We start from the raw sequence: 18,327 nt of genomic DNA on the forward strand, positions 1-18,327 counted from the left end.
TGATTAGATCGAAAATGGCGGATCTCGGTGATGATTCTGTCAACGAAGAACAGTGGCTTTATGGAGATTCTAATCCTGACCCGTCGAGTGAAAACAATGATAACGACCAACCAAAGGACATAGATTCTTACATAAATCCTGATGCACCTCCAGGAACAGAACCTCAGGTATGTCTTACCGTTACATCTCTGTATCTTAACCTGTAACTTATGTTTCTAGGCCTAGAAAGAGGGATAGGGCCACTGTACTTGAATTAATTAGTACTATAGCTTAATGTACGTTAATGAGGATATTTACCGTATTTATCCTTGAGGTTCATCCAAAATTGTTTTGGACATGTAGTCCCTTAACACTTTTGCTGCGGCCCACCAATGGGCACCTTCGAGCAAACCCTCTTGGCTTTCAAATACCTAATTGGCTGCACTTTACTTGACGTCCTACACTCATTCGAATGAAAATATCGATCGATATATCGATTAATTGATTGCTTCATTCGATATATCGTTTGGTTAGTTAGGTAAGGTTAACCTAACATAACTAACCAAACGATATATCGAATGAAACAATCGAATGAAAATATCGAATCGAAAAAACAATCGAATGAGTGTAGGACGCAGGCATTCCAGCTTAAAGTAAGCCTGAGGTGTAAAAAATAAAAATAAATATAAATATAATTCAAAATGCTGAAAGTTATGGTAAAAGGTTCAAGTTTAATAATTCATTAAAATTTTTTAGTTAATTTTGATATTTACGGTGTTATAGGTCTTTGTTCTATGTTTTTGCATAGCTATCCTCAGGGAATGTTTTTTCTGTAAACTTGGCAACACTGCAATGAATAACAAACAGCAGTTCTAGTGATTGAAAGTTACTACAGAAGATAGATGGAAGTTTTCTCTCACCATTAATATCAAAGTCAAGGTAATTTATTATTTTTTTCCATTTGTAATTTACCTTTGAACATAACTATCTGTGATGTAACACCCGTTACACTTTTTTAACAAAAGTTAGTATTATCTATTGAAGTAACCCTTTAAAAAAATAATTTTACTGTAAAAGTGAGGTTATGTGCTCCCCATGTGCTTTGGTATTGTTGTTTAAATTTTAGTTTTATTATTTAAAAAGTAATTTGCGTAACGGGTGTTACACATTTTATGTAACGGGTGTTACAATTCAACACAACCCTCAACTATTCAGTTATTGTACTATTTATATTACTTTTTTATTAGAATTTGTAATCTTAACCCTAAATATGGATTTACTCATATTCATTTTTACACATTTTCTTGATAATAATAGGTAAGTTTATATTAAGTAGAGTGATAACATCTTCAAATTTGGGCCTGTGAATATTCAAATTCGGCCACGTGAATTTCTTGTCTGTTAACAGGAATCATGAATTGGTTTTTTAACAGCTTAGGCCTACTAGGTTTTGAGGGTTAGACCTAAATGAATTTGCCTTGGCCTACATTTTAATAGGCCTACTACTGCAACTCTTACATAACATTTTGTTTTCTTTTACAGCAATGGCTCCAGCAAAGAAAAACGATCGAATGGGTCGTTACCGTGACAAAATGAAGAGCGATGTTGGAAAGTGGCAGAAACATTTGGAAAAAGAAAGGGAGCGAGATAAAAAAAGAAGAGAAGACCGCAAAAAGAGATTAGAAGAGGACAAAAAACTAAAAGATGAAGAACGTAAAAAAATCCTGAGTCGAGTGAAAAAATGCAGAGAGAAAAAGAAAAAAACTCTTTTATCATCAATGTCTCAGGTCTCTCCAATAGGAAGTTACAAATGTAAACAATCTTTTGGGAAAGCAGTTAAAAGATTGAAAAATATTCTTCCTGAAAGTCCCTCTAAGGTAACTGCTGTTGTAAGAAAACTCGCTGTTGACGTTGGTCTGAATTTGATTGAATCCAAGCCACGAAAACAGGGACCAAGAGGTCTTTTAGAGAATGAAATACAGGCCATTAAGTCATTTTACAGTAGTGATCCAATCAGCAGACAGGCTCCAGGTAAACTGGATACAAAAACTGTAAAATGTGAACAAACAGGAAAAAGATTGAAGTTTCAAATAAGACACATGATTATGTCAATAGGCGAGGCGTATGAAGAGTTTAAGAAATGTCACCCTAACATAACTGTGGGTAAATCAACTTTCTTCTCCTTAAGGCCTAAGCATATTCTACCAGTTTCTAAGATGCCACACAACGTGTGTGTTTGCCGATATCATAGTAACGTAAATTTTCTGACTGAAAGTATTTACAAGATTGATGTTACATTCCCGAAGGATCACAAATGTCTTTTGCAGAGGCTTTGTTGTGATGTGTCAAGAGAAGACTGTATGTTTGAAGACTGTTTGCTTTGCTCAAAAAATAAAGTATCTGATTTGATTACATCTGATTTGATTGATCTAGACAAAGTCATCACCTGGAAACAATGGATTGATGAAAAAGGTGCTGCTGGAATTCAGCTAAAAATGTTTAGTGGAACGGTTAAAGAAGCTGTAACAGAATTAGAATCTAAGATGGCTCATTTCAAAAAGCACTGTTACATTAAGAAAGTTCAGGAACAGTTTTTTATTGAAAAGATTGAAGCTCTTAAAGATAATCCAGATGAGACCTATTCCGTCATGCAAATAGATTTTGCTGAAAACTACTCGATCACTCACCAAGATGAAATCCAGTCCGCACATTGGAGTCATCGTCAAGTAGCCATATTTACCTGTTGTGTGTGGCTACCCAGTGGAGTTGTCAAGTCTTATGTAGTCATCAGTGATGATACATCTCACAGTAAGTACTGTGTGTACACATTTTTGAGACAAATATTGGGAGATGTTAAGTCCTGCCATCCAAAAATTGATTTAGTAATGATTTTCAGTGACAACTGTGCAGGACAATTTAAGAATAAATTCACTATCTCAACTCTCATCAAATTGAAAGATGAACATGATCTTGAGGTTGAATGGAACTTTTTTTCCAGTAGTCATGGGAAAGGAGCTGTTGATGGCTTAGGCGCCACTGTTAAACGTAATGTTTGGACGGCAGTGAAAGGAAACAGAGATGTTCACATAACAACAGCTAAAGACTTTTATCAGCATGTACATAAAAATGTATCAGGGATTACCAGCTTTTATGTAGACATGGGTACTGTAGCCAATAATGAACCGTATCTCAATGCATTTTGGAACAGCGTCGACAAGATTGCTGGTATTCGTGCGTGCCACTTCTTCAAAGTGTATGATTCCAAAAACATTCTCATTGGCAAGACATCTAGGTCCTTAATGGAGAAAATAACAATCTGCAAAGACATTGAATCTAGTGAAGAAGATTTCGAGGAAGATTTGATAACTCCTAGCATGAAGACACGTATCCACTATGATGATGTTTATTCAGAAGACGAGCCTGAGGACATTCTACCAAGTGAGCCTGTTGATGTCAGTGACATTTATTCGGGCTTATTTGTTCTAGTTAACGTTCCGAGTGAACAATCTAGAGGTCAAAAGGTAAAAGAAGGCAAAATGTATCGGTACGCGGCAATTTGCCAGGGTGCGGTTGACAATGAAGGGTTTGTTTCTGTTATGTTTTTGAAGGGACAAGGTTGTTCAAAAACTGTTTTCATTGCTAACAATAATGATATTACTGATGTTAAATTTAGTAATATTGTTGGCAAATTACAACAACCTGATGTGAAGCCTAAAGGTCTTTTTACAATTCTCTATGAGTTTCCATTAGCAGTTGACGTTTGTGAAAAATAAAGGGCTTACCGTATTCAAAACTGTTCATTATAGTTTTATATGACTTTACAACAATACAACAAGTTAAGTTTAATAATTTTGTTGGCAAATTATAACAACCTAAAGTGAAGCCCAGAGGACTTTAATCAATTCAGTATGAGTTTCCACTAGAAGTTACCTTTGTGTAAAATGAAGGGACTAGAGTCCTAAATGTTGATTTCTAGTTTTATATTACTTATTACTATAAAATAAAAGTTTTTGTTGCTTATTGTGATTAAATAAAGCTTAATTTTACTTCTTGTTGTAATTTTTCACCAATTATTGTGTAATACATGTCAAAAAGTCATATTTTTAGCAACTCCGTAACACCCGTTACATTTTCATGTAACACCCGTTACGCATGATTTCATTGTTAAATTAAAAAATATAAATACTTACAATAATTTAGATTACAGTTTTATCATATACAATTAATGAGGAATAACTAAAAAAATAATCATAATTTTACAGTTGTAAAATTCACAGGTTTTTAAGAACATTTACATGAAGTCTAACTTCACTGTCCATTTTCAGTAACACCCGTTACGCCCCTTTTTTCCCATATTTAAGGCTATCCAACAAGTAAAAACAAATGTTACCTGTTAAATATAATGAACATTGATGAGATCTTTTTAGAGTCAGTTTCATATTTCAGATTAAACAGTTCCTTTTATATGTAAATTAAATCTAACGTGTCCAAAGTGTAACACCCGTTACAATGGAATCCCTGGACGTCAAGTAAAGTGCAGCCACCTAATTCTGTCCGACAATCACAGATAAGTTATTAGCAGCACTGTCTGGTACTAGCCAGCCCTAAGTTATTATTCTCAGTTAGAGGGAGAGAGATGGGACAACAAGTTGATTTCTAAGCTTGCCAGAAGGGGGATTTACTACAAACCTACACCACAATACTTAATGCACCCATTCCTAGCTAAACGCAGACATAAAAATAGGTACCTTTTCTTCCCGGTGTCCTGTTGCGCTGAAATTGAATGGAATGTAGGTGATGCCAGTGAGTGTTCAGCGTGGCAGAAAGGAACTAGGCCTAGAGCACTCACCGGTGAGTGGCCCGCAGCGAACGTGTTATCCCTCCAACTGGCAATGGGTGAACTCTGTCTTAGTAGCAAGGCAATTTTGACGTCAAAAATTCATATTAGGCCTAGTTAAACCAACAGAGCAAACCTAAGTTATTGAACCGTATACAGCAGACCTTCTCTAATCCGGCGTCTTTTGACGAGTGAGGTCTTCCGCGATGGCGGCAAAATTTGTATTATCTCCTGCGGCCATTTGGACATCAACATCCACTCCCGCGGTCAGGGAAACGTCACCATTCTCTTTTGCGATAGTGGCAAAATCATGAACATCTTCCGCGGCCGTTTAGACATCAAAATCTCCTCCCCCAATCACGGAAACGTCATTGTCGTAATGCACGATCGTGGCAAAATCATGAACATCTTCCACGGATTTTAGAAGTTATCAACGATTCTCACGACTGCGGAAACATCATCGTCGTCATCCCCGATCGCAGCAATAGGGGTTTCCAATAACGCGATCTTCGGAGACGTGTTTTTAAGTGTTTTTGTTGATAACATTCCAGTAATCCGGCATTTTCACTAATACGGCAGTAGCCTATCACGGTCCTATATCTGCCGGATTACTGAGAGTCGACTGTACTTAAATTGTTCTTAACAATATAAAGAATTTGAAAATGGCTACAGAACAAATAACTTATTTAGAATAGTAACTTAACTTTAAAAGCCTAGGCCTATGTAGCCTACTTATAGATACATCATTTGGTAGAAAAAATAAAAAACATGGTTTTTGTAATTTTGAAAGTAGGCCTAACTAAGCATTGACTATTGGATACAGAAGCTAAAATTTTGCTTTATCATCCAAAAATTCTTTAGGCCTAACTTAAGTCATGTAAAATTCAAGATAAACAAAATGTTTGAAATTTATTTTCCTACGTGAAAATATAAAAAGATTTCAATTTCGGGTACCATTTTGTTTTAGAATGTTATGAACTAAAAACTCAATAATGGCAAATTTTGCTCTACAGATTTCAAATATAAACAAAATAAATAGCCTATATGTCATATCAAGAAGTGTAGTAAAAGTACACGTTTTTGTAAAAGGCAGTAACATCGAGATCAAAATTTAATGAAGTACGGTAAGAGTTGTTTGTGGAAAATTATCATTAGCCTACTATTTATATATTTTATGTCTTTTACAAATCTTTAACTTATATTTTTTTAGAAAAACATTTTGTTATTCAAACATGTAACTTATATTATTCTTTAAACACATACCTTAACCCAAATACCAAGTCAAGCACAAGAAACAGTTTGCAAACTAAAATATATGTACAAATTTACAAACAATAAATATGTTTCAAAGTGATTAAGTCATAGTCACAACCGCCTAACGATCAATACCATCGTTTTTTGTAAGCAGTCAATAATGTTCACAAAAAACGGGCTAAAAATAACTTAGTGTCTAAAGTTTCTAAAAGTAGGCTAATGTCACATTTCAGCCAAGGCACAATAACTATTATCTAATATTATAAATTTGAAAGTTTGTGTGTTTGTTTGTTTGTTTGAAGTTCAATCACACATAAACCACTGGACCAGTGAATAAAACATGTTTTATGACTGCGACTATAGGCTAAAAGTTGACTATAGTCGCTATGCCACTTCACGAACAAGTAAAAATTGATTGATCTTTTAATGTTGAGAGATCATATGTAATTATATCAAAATGCTTTTTTGCACCATAATATAGAAAATTTCTTCCTTATTGCAGTGATTGACTACCATCCGTTTCTTTGTAGACAAAATATATCCCTTGTTATGATTTTTTATACATAGGCCTACCATGTAAAGTTTAGCTGTTTTGTAGCCATCGTAGCCTACGATGGTGCAACTGACTTTACTCAAAATTTTTGTTCACTTTAGTGCTCAATACAGTGATCCCTTTGTGAGATAAAGTTCATCTATGTAACAAAGTAAGTTTAGAATCTTATCTTTCTAACAGTATAATAATTACCGGTGTATTCCATTTTATAATCCTTTTTAACCATTTATTTAGGGTTACAAAAACCATGCAAAACGTGAAATAGTCGCTGCCACTACAGTAACCACCTACCGCTGCCAGTTGGAGGGCTAAATTTAAGACTTGTAGGCCTACATTAACTTATCGTGTGAATAGGCCGGCCTACTAATCAACTTATATAGAATGTGATGAAGTTACTTTCAGCGGTTTATTAAATTATTAACTTGACGTTAACTAAGTTAGGCTTAGGCCTATGCTGTTTTACAATCTTGTTTATTAGGGGTAATATGGGGGAAGGAGATTATGGATCTCAGTTAATCCAACATGGTAACATTGTACCATTGTCCCTTGCTGTCGTTTTGCTTTACACGATAAAGTTTGAACAACAAAAGATGAAAATGGATGAATTGTTTGTATAGTAACTTAATGTCTCTTTATTTGTCTTGTAGCCACCAGGGGTGTTGGAACCACCTGTTATATTGCCTCCAACTCAGAATGGTGATTCTCAACATGACGAAGAAGGTGACGGTGAAGGAAATCTTCAGATTGACGAGGGCCACGAACCTCTTCAACCTCCTGGTGTTGGTGAGTCGTATTTTTCAATAGGAATAAACCTTAGGCCTGTGAGACAATGAATGACTGATATTTACTTAAAGACAACAACTTGTATCTGGTGTATAGCCTATTCAAAGCAGAATATGAATGAATGGGGATTTTAAAACAGGCAGATATTAGAGTGATATGCTTATTGTAGCTTTTGTCTCTGACTACGGGTAAAAATCTGCTGGGGCACCGGGGGGCATAGTTGGTACCTCTCTGGCTAGCCTCTCCATTTGGATATTCCACCTCGTTTTCTTTACCTAGAAAGTATAGTCGCGGGTCGAGTCTCTAAGTGGACGAACTGACTACATATGTGGTTTATAATGTAATTTATTTCCTCAGTTCTTGATGAACATTGTTGTGTTTGTGATCAGAACAAATTCTACTGCATTTATTTAGATGAAATGATAACGATTAAAAATTATTGTCATTCACTCTTGACTGCGGCATAATTAAGTACGTCGAGCAATCAGATAGTACTTACTGCTTGCAAGATCTTGATCTTTACCATAGCCTACAATGTTAGAGATCATGCTAAGGGTGTTAACTGAGCGAGCTTTTGGTCTTCATATATTCTGTATATAGCCTATGTTCATGTTTAATAAGGCTGAGAATGATTCAAGTAATCAAATAATGACTTTGTTTTACCGACTTCTTTAACACAAATTTTTTAGACAATGGTGAAGCCTTGCCGACCGAAGGTGGGGAATTTGAAGAAGATGATGACAGCGAAGACGACACTGTCAACGTTGTTATTGGCGATATCCGCACGGCACCGCAGTACAGTGCCCTTAATATGAAACGGGGTGGGCTGCTGACAAATGCTGGCCTACCACCTCAACTCAAGGTAAAATCATACTTGCGAGTTAGTTGTAATTGTTAATATTTCAATTCAAAGAGTGCTTTATTACAAAGTAAACTTGATAAAAACTTGTTTTCTTAAATTATAATATTTTTTCAGCAACCGGGTAAGTTTTCCATCGAAGAGTTTGAGCAGATTGGAACCATAAACGGAATCGCAGCTCATGAATACAACCTGGACAGCTTGGAGGATAAACCTTGGCGTAAACCTGGTGCTGATATCACAGGTAAACATCTTGCTCCAATATATTAGATTGTGTTTTGCATTTACATCATCATCGTGGATTATAATACTGGGTTCCCCGTTGATAAACTTATGTTGACATAATCATTAGGCCCTAATGACTTATGTGTAAGTAGACTATTTATCAACATATGACTTAAAATGGCATCAAGTGCTATATTTCTTCTTGTTCAGCAAGGACCAATTATTATTATTTGACGACTCAAGCAGATTTTATTACATGTATGCCCTACTTGAACTCTTTCAAACTCAAAATCCTTAAAGATGTGTCTGTTGAATGAGCTCTTTACTCACCAAGTGTAATGAATATGTTTATTTGTATTAGATTTTAGAATTGTTATTTTATCCATAATTCAAGTCCAAAATTAAATCATTGGGCCCTACAATTAGTTAAGTAAAAGGCCCTCAATTGTCAGTTAAAATTTGCTGGAGCAAGATCTTTCACAATTCAAATAGGCCTAAAGTCTTACCTTAAAAAATTTTAAAATATTTGTAAAACTAAATTGTCTAAGAGGGAATATTTTAAATTTTACTTGTGACTAAGAACTCAATTTTTGTAACTTATAATATTAAACCGACCCATAAATACTTCAGATTACTTCAACTACGGGTTCAATGAAGACACTTGGCGTGCGTATTGCGAGCGTCAGAAGCGTATGAGGACTCACGAGAGTGGCGTAGGTCTGGGACCGCTCAGCGGCAACGTGATAGCGCCTATGCCTGGTGGGACGAGGCCTCAGATGGTCCAGGTTATGCCCCAGGGACCCCAGCCCGGCCGACGCAATACAGGCTGCATAGATGTCATCGGCGGACAGAGTCTACCCACACGGCGCACCAACGAAAGTCCTCCCAAGGAAAATATCATTCAGGTGTGTATTATTATTGTTCTTCCACTTAAGTGTGTCCAATTTTGTAAAAATAGTCTTATTAGCCTTGCCCTCACCCTTGTACTTCCAAAATTGCATGAGACCTAGATGGTTTATTAGCAAAGGTGTTTTTTTAATCGAGTTAAAGATAGGCCCTAAGATAAAGATAGGGTTTAAAGATAGGCCCTAACAGGCTATTTTGTAGATATTTAACTATAAGGTTTGTTTTCTTATCTCTTTGCTGTTTGTAATAAATGATCCTAATCTACAATGGTTGCGGTTCAAATTTTGGGACTAAATTGATTTTTTTCTTTGTATTACTTCTATTTTTCTTCAACTTTTAAACTTTTATATACTGAACAAAACTTATTTTTTAATAGTTCAGTTCTTACTGTTTATTATCCAGAATTAATTACCTATTGATTTAGATTTTGTATTTTCTGTTTTGTTAGCCAACTAAAAAACCTTGACCTTTAGATTAACTTTAACATATTTGCTTTTGATTTATTTAACTGGATGTTTAATTTGGTTTTGGCTTGTTGCTAGAACTTACATTACACATTGTAGGCCTATGTAGTAACTTCTACTAATGGTTTTAGGAGAATCCTTTCCTTTTATATCCACAAAACCGCAAAAGTTCTCAGCGTTTACAACGCCTAGTTGCTTGTGGGAAAGGCAGCGTAGCTTTGTACCCAAATTCACCCCATTATTGTTTTCCAGCCGGTTTCTCACTACAGCCATCGACACTCTGGATATTCCAAATACGTAAGTAGAATTGTAAACATCGATTGGTGGGACTAGTGTTGCACATTTCAAGTATGTATCACGTTAGTGGGGGTTTCCATTGACTGCAAATACTGAAGTAGAAATGATTAAGCCCATTGTTCATTTGTGGTAATCTAGTTTAGCTAGAATTTAGAAATAATTTACTTATACAAAAAGTGCTATGGGGCCTAGATGACGTCAGAATTTGTTATTTCCAATATATGAAGACATCTGTTCGGGAATTAGGATAACAGCGTTTGAAATGGTCAATCAAGCAAATATTTTCAAATTAATTTACTTAATTTGCATTAAGTAGTACCTATAATTAGCTTAGTTAGATAAGTCGGAGGCTCAGTTGGTTGCATTATGACGATTATGATGCTGCGTTATAGTTTTTCAGGGTGTCTACAGGCATTAACTATTGGATACAGAAGCTACCGGTAACTGAAAAGTCACTGATTTTCATTTTAGGACCCCAAAAGTAACGGAAAATTTTGTCTAACTAAAATAAAGTTTCCTAAACCTGCCTTTTGTTTAATGATTAAATTCATAGTGCAGAATCAGAGAGCGAACATATTTTGGGAGCAGGCAACCAGCACAAAATCATTACGGTAAAAAATATTGTAGGCCCGACTATCTGATGCTGAAGTCATAGGAAAGTATCGGTACCAAAGATCGTGCATTTTAATGTCGCGCCCCCCCCCCCCCTAAAGTCACTGAAAATTTGTGTGATCAACTTAGTGGACACTTGTTTTTTTATCTTTGTTGATTAGCTGGTGGGGTTTTTAAGGGTCATTTCTGTTCGATGTAGGTATAGTGTGTGTTTCATTGGGGTTTTTTTAGTAAAAATACCCTTTTTTATATTACAAAAAAAAAAAATAAAGCACTCAGTATGTGATAATTGAATAAAGAGAAATACAGCTTGTCAAAACTCATCAGGAAGGCATTTCATCTTCTAAAAAAGTAAAGAAGTCTACTTGCTGTAGTCAATAGTTTTTTTTAAACCAATTTTTCACCGAATTCTGCTTATTGCTATCATCTCATTATGTTATATTGCACTTTTGTAAAATCAGCTTTGGGATTATATACTTAGTTTTCATCATTGAACGTCATTTAACTCATTTTTTTGTTATTTCACTCAGTACTCGATTTGTAAAAAATGAGGTGTCGGATCGGCACTGTAACCTATTTAATGTGATTTGTACCTTATGCCATTATTTTTTTTTTTATTTCCAAAAAAGAGGTACCAGAACTCCATTTCACTGCGTTCTGCCACAAATCGAGCACTTACTTCACCTATCAAAAATCTTGTTTTATATTACGGTACAAGTAACCATTTATAATGTACAGTATCGCATCTAGTTTATAGGTCCCATACCAATAAAATATAAATCATGCTTTTAGTTTTGTGATTGACAATATGTTTAATGAACTAAAAAAAAATGGTAGGTGTAATAATTTTTTTTAACGAATCCTGGTTTACAATGGTATTTTTAGAGGTTCAGCTAAACCTTTCACCCCTGCAGCCAAGGCTGTTTTGTTCAATGGTATTTGGTTTATTTTTCTGCTTTCGCCTGTGGATTGTAAGATTTCTATCCACATTTTTTAATTGGTCCCATGAAGCCTTTGGGTGAAAAAATACCTTAGGGAAGATTATTTAATTTTCAATTGGTAGGCTTGGTCCATCATACCTGGTATGGTCAGATCTTATATTAACATGTTTTGAGACCCGGTTTTGTTCCAGGTCATGACGGCAGACAGACGAGAGTACAGTCGTAAAGGGTTTGACATGATGGGCGTCCCTCCACCTGCTCCTGGTGTCCCACCTCCGGACTTCCCTCCCGGAATGGTTCCCCCACATATTGCTGGATCTGCTCCAGGGTTGGTATTGTCATTGGTTCTCCTAAATGTCCTATTGGGTATATGTGAATTGAAATTTAAAGTTGTTAACACCCTGTCGATTCCTTACAGGTCAGATTACTAAAAACGTCTTAATCCATCAAATAATATTATAATAATCTGTAAATTTAACTTTTGGATATGTCTTATTAAGTAACTATAGTAGAGCGTCGATTATCCGAGGCCTAGTCATCCAAAACGTCAGTTAACCTTAAGGCCGATCACTTTGGTCGCTTTTGTCGCTTTGGTCGCTAGAGCCGATCACTGGTTTTCGCTGAGACTGCAATATATGCTCTCGTATCATCACAGGAGATGATCCAAACCAACAATAAATACATGTACACATGAATTTTAATACCATTAATGAAAGCTTAAATGATCATTTTTACTTTCAATGACCAATTAAAATTTTTTTATCTGTAAAAAAATCAGCACTTTGAACACCCTTAACTCCCCATTGGTTCGGATAAATTACTCTCTAGGCTTGCTGAAAAATAATCGGTTTAGGTAACATTATGAATGCACTGCACAAGCAATGTTTGTTGTATAAAAATGATTTCATTTAGTTTGTTAACTCCAATGTATAGCTTTATTAACTGAATAACCAGCCACATAGGCCAGAATAACGCTAAGTATAACAATTGACATTATATTTATAGCCAATAATTAGTTTAAATAACAAAATCTTCCTAACCTAACCAAAAACATAGTCCACCCTTAAGTTGGGTTATAATTATTAAGCGTGTTCTGTATAACCAGATATGTCAGTACCAACTTTTATTAAGGATTCAATTAAATCTATATGTGTACAAAATCCCTATAGACTACTCTGAACTCATGTTGTTTTAAGTGATATTTTTGTATTAAACCTAAATAGGTATAGTAGGTAGTTAAACTGTGAAATACTGACTTCAGTTAAGTTAAAAATATAATTTCAGATTTGGTCCTGGCTATGGAGCAGACTTTTACCCGTCAGAAGTTGATCCCTACTATGCATACGAGCCGACTCAAGACTCACAATGGAATGCTCAGGTAATTTACTTAAAATACTTCTTAATCTTTTTAGTTGCAGAAACTGCTTTATTTTAGACATTTTACCTCAAAATGTAGCTGAAGACAACTTACATCAACAAATTGAAAGTATTTTTTGTCTGGTTTGAGTGTGGTAAGGTTTTTGTCAACATTATCTTGCGTTAAAGCTATGATCAAACAGAACAATCTATCATCTTGTAAATTACTGCTTGTCCCGTTTGATTATAACCATAAAGTAGACACTCTGTAAAATTATCCAACAAAAGAGAAACATTTTGATTACATAACACATTCAAGCTTGTTTAGACATTAAATACACTCAAACATGCTTCAAATTTTAAAATAAAATTAAAAGTCTACTTGCCATATAAAATATTATCGCTTTAAACCACATCTATTTTACGTCACATTGTTGTAACTGAGGTTGTAGTTACTATTTTAATTTATAAACCTTATTTAGTTTTTATACATTTCTTTAAATATGATTCATTTTGAAAAAATAAATGTATATTTTTATGTTATGCATTTTGAGAAAAATTTAAATTTAATGAACCGAATTGAGTGAAAAAGAAGAACAATAATTTAAAAGATAGGCACGTGTTTGTTTTTTCAAATGATAACTAATGAATTTAGTTCAACGTTTTAATATTTTTACCTACAACTGTTTTTTTTTTTTTTGTTTTTTTAAGTAGATCAGTTTTTAGAATTAAAAAGTTTCACATAACAGCATTGTTTACTTTCATAACAGCATACTTTTACTCATAACAACGGACCAATGAGGTTCAAGGCTTGAGAGAGAAGAAGTAAAGTGGTAATGATTTGAACTTCAACTAATCAGCTGTTCAGGCCAATTTAATTGTGGAGTGGTGCATTTAGTGTTTGGTTCAATGTTTTGTTGCATCACTGTCAGTGCCAATGAGAGGTTATAAACGAAAACATAACATCTATTAGAAGTTATGAGTAGTGATTTTAAGTAATTAAAACACTGCCGTAGGTAAAGTAGTGTACGCAACTTGCGTAAATAGTGTTAATGACACTCGTAGAAGTTTTTAAGGCATTTAAATTTTCTACTTGTGTCGTTAACACTAACTCTATGCAATTGTTGCGTAAACTACTATTAGGTAACCTAAATTAGGAACATGGATAAGCAAGTATTATATTGTTTGGATTTTTAATCAATGCATTTATTTAAATTTTTCAATCTATTTCCATCATTGTGTTGCAGAATCTAGACAAGGTGATCAAGCAGGAGCCGCTGGATCCTGACATGAAAGACGATGAAAGATCACGTGACAGAGATCGTGATAGGGACAGAGACAGAGATAGGGATCGTGACCGTGATCGCGACAGGCATCGTGATAGAGACAGGTGAGGTGACGACTCTTGCTTGTTCAAAATAGTGGCTTACAAGTCAATGGGTTTCACAGTTTCAATCAATAGACAGTCTAGAGTGGTGTGTGTTTGGATCTAAGAAATTGGGAAATAAATCGTTAGGAAATGTTTATTAACTATAATTCTAATCTTTGTATACAAAAACAAGAACATATTAGTAGACTAGTTGTCATGTAATTTGTGAGCGAGGTTTTAGCCCAAGATATAGATGGATGAGTCAAACTACTTAGAGTTATTTTGCTTGAAATCTCATGGTTATTGTACAAAAAATTTGACTTGAATTATTTTGTTGTTGTTTTTGGTAATCATCAAACATTTTGGTATAATTGATTTTTCATAAACAACTTAATGAACTTTTTAGGTGGGTACAAATCTTGAATGAGTCATGTGACTGGAACTAAGAAACAAGAAAATGAGACAAATAGTAAAATACCAGGGGGGTCAGCTCGTCTTTACCGTCCACTTGAAGCAGCGCTAATTTGTTTACAGGGCTTCATTTTGTTTGGTAAGGTTAGGATTGTCAGTTTTATTTTATATCTCAATTTGTTGATTAAGCTTTTATTTCCCTAGACACCGACATCGGTCCAGAAGTAGATCGACTGAGAGGAGATCAAGGAAACATAAAAGCCGAAGTCGCAGTCCTGGTCACCGAAGCCACAAGAAGAAGAAGTCTAAGAAATCTGATCGCCAGAAAGACGAAACCAGTGATTGAAGCATGTACATAAACTCTCAGTCTTAATCTTGTTTTTACTATTAGGTTTATATCTGTATTTTGAACCTCTTATTTTAATGTCTAGGGTATTCTACAAAATGTCATTTATTTGTAGTAAACTGTTTGTTATAAACTAGATTGTGTAAATTGATTGATTTCCAAGTGTTGTTGGGTTTGGAATAAAAAATTCAAAATACTACTATAATTATGGCATAATTAATCACTATTTGTACCTCTTACTTGTCTCCATCTTATTATTTTTATTTGTTCAGGAATTAATGATGGTTTGGCGTAAGTACTTCAATTATGTAGTAAAGTTTAACCCTTTGAGTGCCTCGAGCGGGTGAAACAATTTTATTTGAGGTTTGCCAGGCCTACATATGGTGTTGCTTCTAGGAATGCCAGACTTTTCTCCACATAAATGTAGGTGTTTAGGAAAATCGTCATAAAATACTTATTTATTAACATTTTGGCCTAAATTTGTTTTGTTTTGTAGATTATAAGATTGTGCATTGTAAAATACTAATTTTAGTTGGTGGTTTCATGAGTTAAAATAAAATATTTTCATGTACAAGACAGAAATATGGTGCAGTTTATTCTCATTTTCAAAGATTGAGTTAAATTAACATAATTTAAAATTATTCATTGTTGTAGATTGAATGAATAAAACAAAATTACCTTTAGTTAGGCTTTACTGAACAAAAAAATCTAGCATGATATAAAGCGTTAATATGAACCGCCTAGCATCATACTAAAAAACAATTTCTAAACATTTGAACAGATGCTACAATGTACAGATAGAAAGGAATTATTTGACATTCAAATTTACATCCATTTTAAAGAGCATTAAAAACTAAAGAGAAATCATGTATAACAAGTGTATTATGTCCAAAAAATATGTAACATCTACTACAAAGAGGTCTCAAAACATTCTAGGCCCTACCAAGGCCCCAATAGAAAAACAGGCCATGCTGCAGGATCCATGACGTCACATTAGTGGATAGATTCACTGCCATATCCCATACGTTTTAGGTAAATAAACTGGCTGTTTGTCAGATTTTAATGGTAAGATTTTAGTACAACTATCCACCACTGTGACGTAGTGTTGCGCTGCAGTATGGCCTGTTTTTCTAGTGGGGCCTCGGCCCTACCCAGCAAACAACCTAAATCATGCTCTAAGTCTTGTGCTGTTACAGACTAAACTACCGGTATATCATTTTACATTTGACTGTATTTTATGTGTTTATTTTTTTTTTATTCGAATTACTATTAGAAGCTGTGCACAAAATATACAAACGGTCAAAATAAAATCATGCACCTATAGGCCTAAGTTACCAAGTCCAGTTGCCGGTACAATTTATGTGATTAGCCACAAACTATCAAACACACGAATAAGTTGTGGTGTTATAACTTTTTAAAGGTATACAATTTATTTTTTTAACAATTCATGACCATAACCTGCAATTCTATAACCAAAACAACTCGTTAACAACCATTTACTAGAACTAGAACGTAAACAGTCGAAACATTAACTCACGAACCAGATGTGTAAAGCAGTCTAATATGGCGTAGTGGTTTCTGATTGGTCGACCACATTTCTCAGCTCCATTGTATAAAAAAAAGTAAAAGAGCAAAATAGTTGTTGCCAACCAACTTCTGTCGTATTTGGTGTGATTTGTAGCTAGCTTTATTGAAATGTGATAATGTATGAAGTGATTTTCTGAGCATCTCGCTCCGAGATGCCGGCATTTCTTGCACAATCTCGACTGTCTCGCTACAAGACGCTTGGCATTCAAGCTACAACACTGTTGCGTCTCGTGCGGCTGCACTCATAGGGTTAAATGAACATTTTAAACAAATATGTTATGAACAAACAATAGCACTTGTATTGTTTTTCTAAATTAAACTTCTAAAATTTTGGGAACTGGCTCGGTTTCTACTTTTCAGCCCACCATCACAAAAACAAATTCTCAGAATTTTTATTTCTATGCTGGGTGAGTTTTGGTATCTTAAGGGAACAGTCTAAAAACTACTCTTTCTAACATTTATCTCTCATTACCATTGCTTTTAAAAAGCTACTGGATCAATGATAACTGTGTGATAATAAATCTTTCTCAGATTCAAATTAAGAAAGATAATAAGTTGAAGAACTTATTCCTTATCACACTCTGCAAAGATGTTCTTGAGTGTAGATTGAAATTCAGTATTTCAGTCAAGAACTCAACTAGTTTCAGCGGGGTTCCAGGAATGTTTTTTTAACTTCTGAATTTGACTTCATATGTTAAGTCTTGCAAATTTTGCTGAAAATCCGGTTAATTCTTAATCAAAGGCATCAGAGGATCCTGTAAATGGTATAGAATTTCGACAACTTTAGTCATAACTGTATGATGGAACTTGTCTCCTCACCCTTCAGGTAGACACCTGGACTGGCTCTGGTCATAAACCTTTGTATAGTCCTGGGCGAAATGGAGGATCAGGAGACAGGTTCCACCATACAGAGTATACTCAGTAACGTAGCCAGGATTTCAAAATAGGGGGGGTCGACCGACCGGGAAGTCCAGGTAAAGGGGGGGTCCGGGAAATTTTTAAAAATATAGACCCTAAAACGGTCTTTTTTAGCTCTCTTGGCATTGAAAATAATTAACTCCAACTTCAATACAGTATGATTATATAATTCTACATAACAAAAAAATATTATATTTAAGACCAGAAGGGGGGGGTCCGGACCCCCCCCCCTGGCTACGTCACTGGTATACTGTACCACTGTGTGATAACAGCAACATTAATGGCTAACTCCACTTTCCTCTTATCCACTATAGCATTGTTTTAGTAATGTATGGCTAACACAATTATAAATCGTCTTAATTCTGATTTCTTTGTTCATGTGTCCACAATCTTAAGTTTTTTTTATCAAAATCATCAAATCAGTTAAATTTGTAAATCCAAAATAAAATGCCATGATTACATCCATTTGGAAGCATTGGATGTCCTTTCATTTGGAAGAGAACTCAACTAAAAAAACTGAGAACTATCTATGTGCCTGAAATCTGCTGCATTGAGGGAGGAAAGTCTCACATAAGTTATGGTGTTGTGTTCACTAATATTTTTAAGTTCATGCCTTATCCCAAGTCTGGA

The 18,327-nt window shown here is 34.8% G+C and overlaps 1 protein-coding gene across 2 annotated transcripts; it reads left to right on the top strand.

Annotated features, from left to right (window-relative positions):
- Window positions 1-15,418, top strand: LOC128993520 (pre-mRNA 3'-end-processing factor FIP1-like). Of its 2 annotated transcripts, XM_054417478.1 has the most exons (10): window positions 1-167; window positions 7,271-7,406; window positions 8,096-8,268; window positions 8,383-8,509; window positions 9,121-9,395; window positions 10,113-10,157; window positions 11,902-12,038; window positions 12,995-13,088; window positions 14,314-14,456; window positions 15,051-15,418. In XM_054417478.1, the coding sequence occupies exons 1-10, from the start codon at window positions 15-17 to the stop codon at window positions 15,190-15,192; spliced, it is 1,425 nt and encodes a 474-aa protein (XP_054273453.1). In that variant the 5' UTR covers window positions 1-14; the 3' UTR covers window positions 15,193-15,418. The 2 variants fall into 2 exon arrangements, with proteins under 2 accessions (XP_054273453.1, XP_054273454.1); XM_054417479.1 differs by lacking the exon at window positions 10,113-10,157.
- The last annotated feature ends 2,909 nt before the right edge of the window (window positions 15,419-18,327 follow it).

The sequence above is a fragment of the Macrosteles quadrilineatus genome, unplaced genomic scaffold (genome assembly GCF_028750875.1).
Source record: "Macrosteles quadrilineatus isolate MER2022 unplaced genomic scaffold, UCM_ALF_1.0 Scaffold_4__1_contigs__length_99947679, whole genome shotgun sequence".
Lineage (NCBI taxonomy): Eukaryota > Metazoa > Arthropoda > Insecta > Hemiptera > Cicadellidae > Macrosteles > Macrosteles quadrilineatus.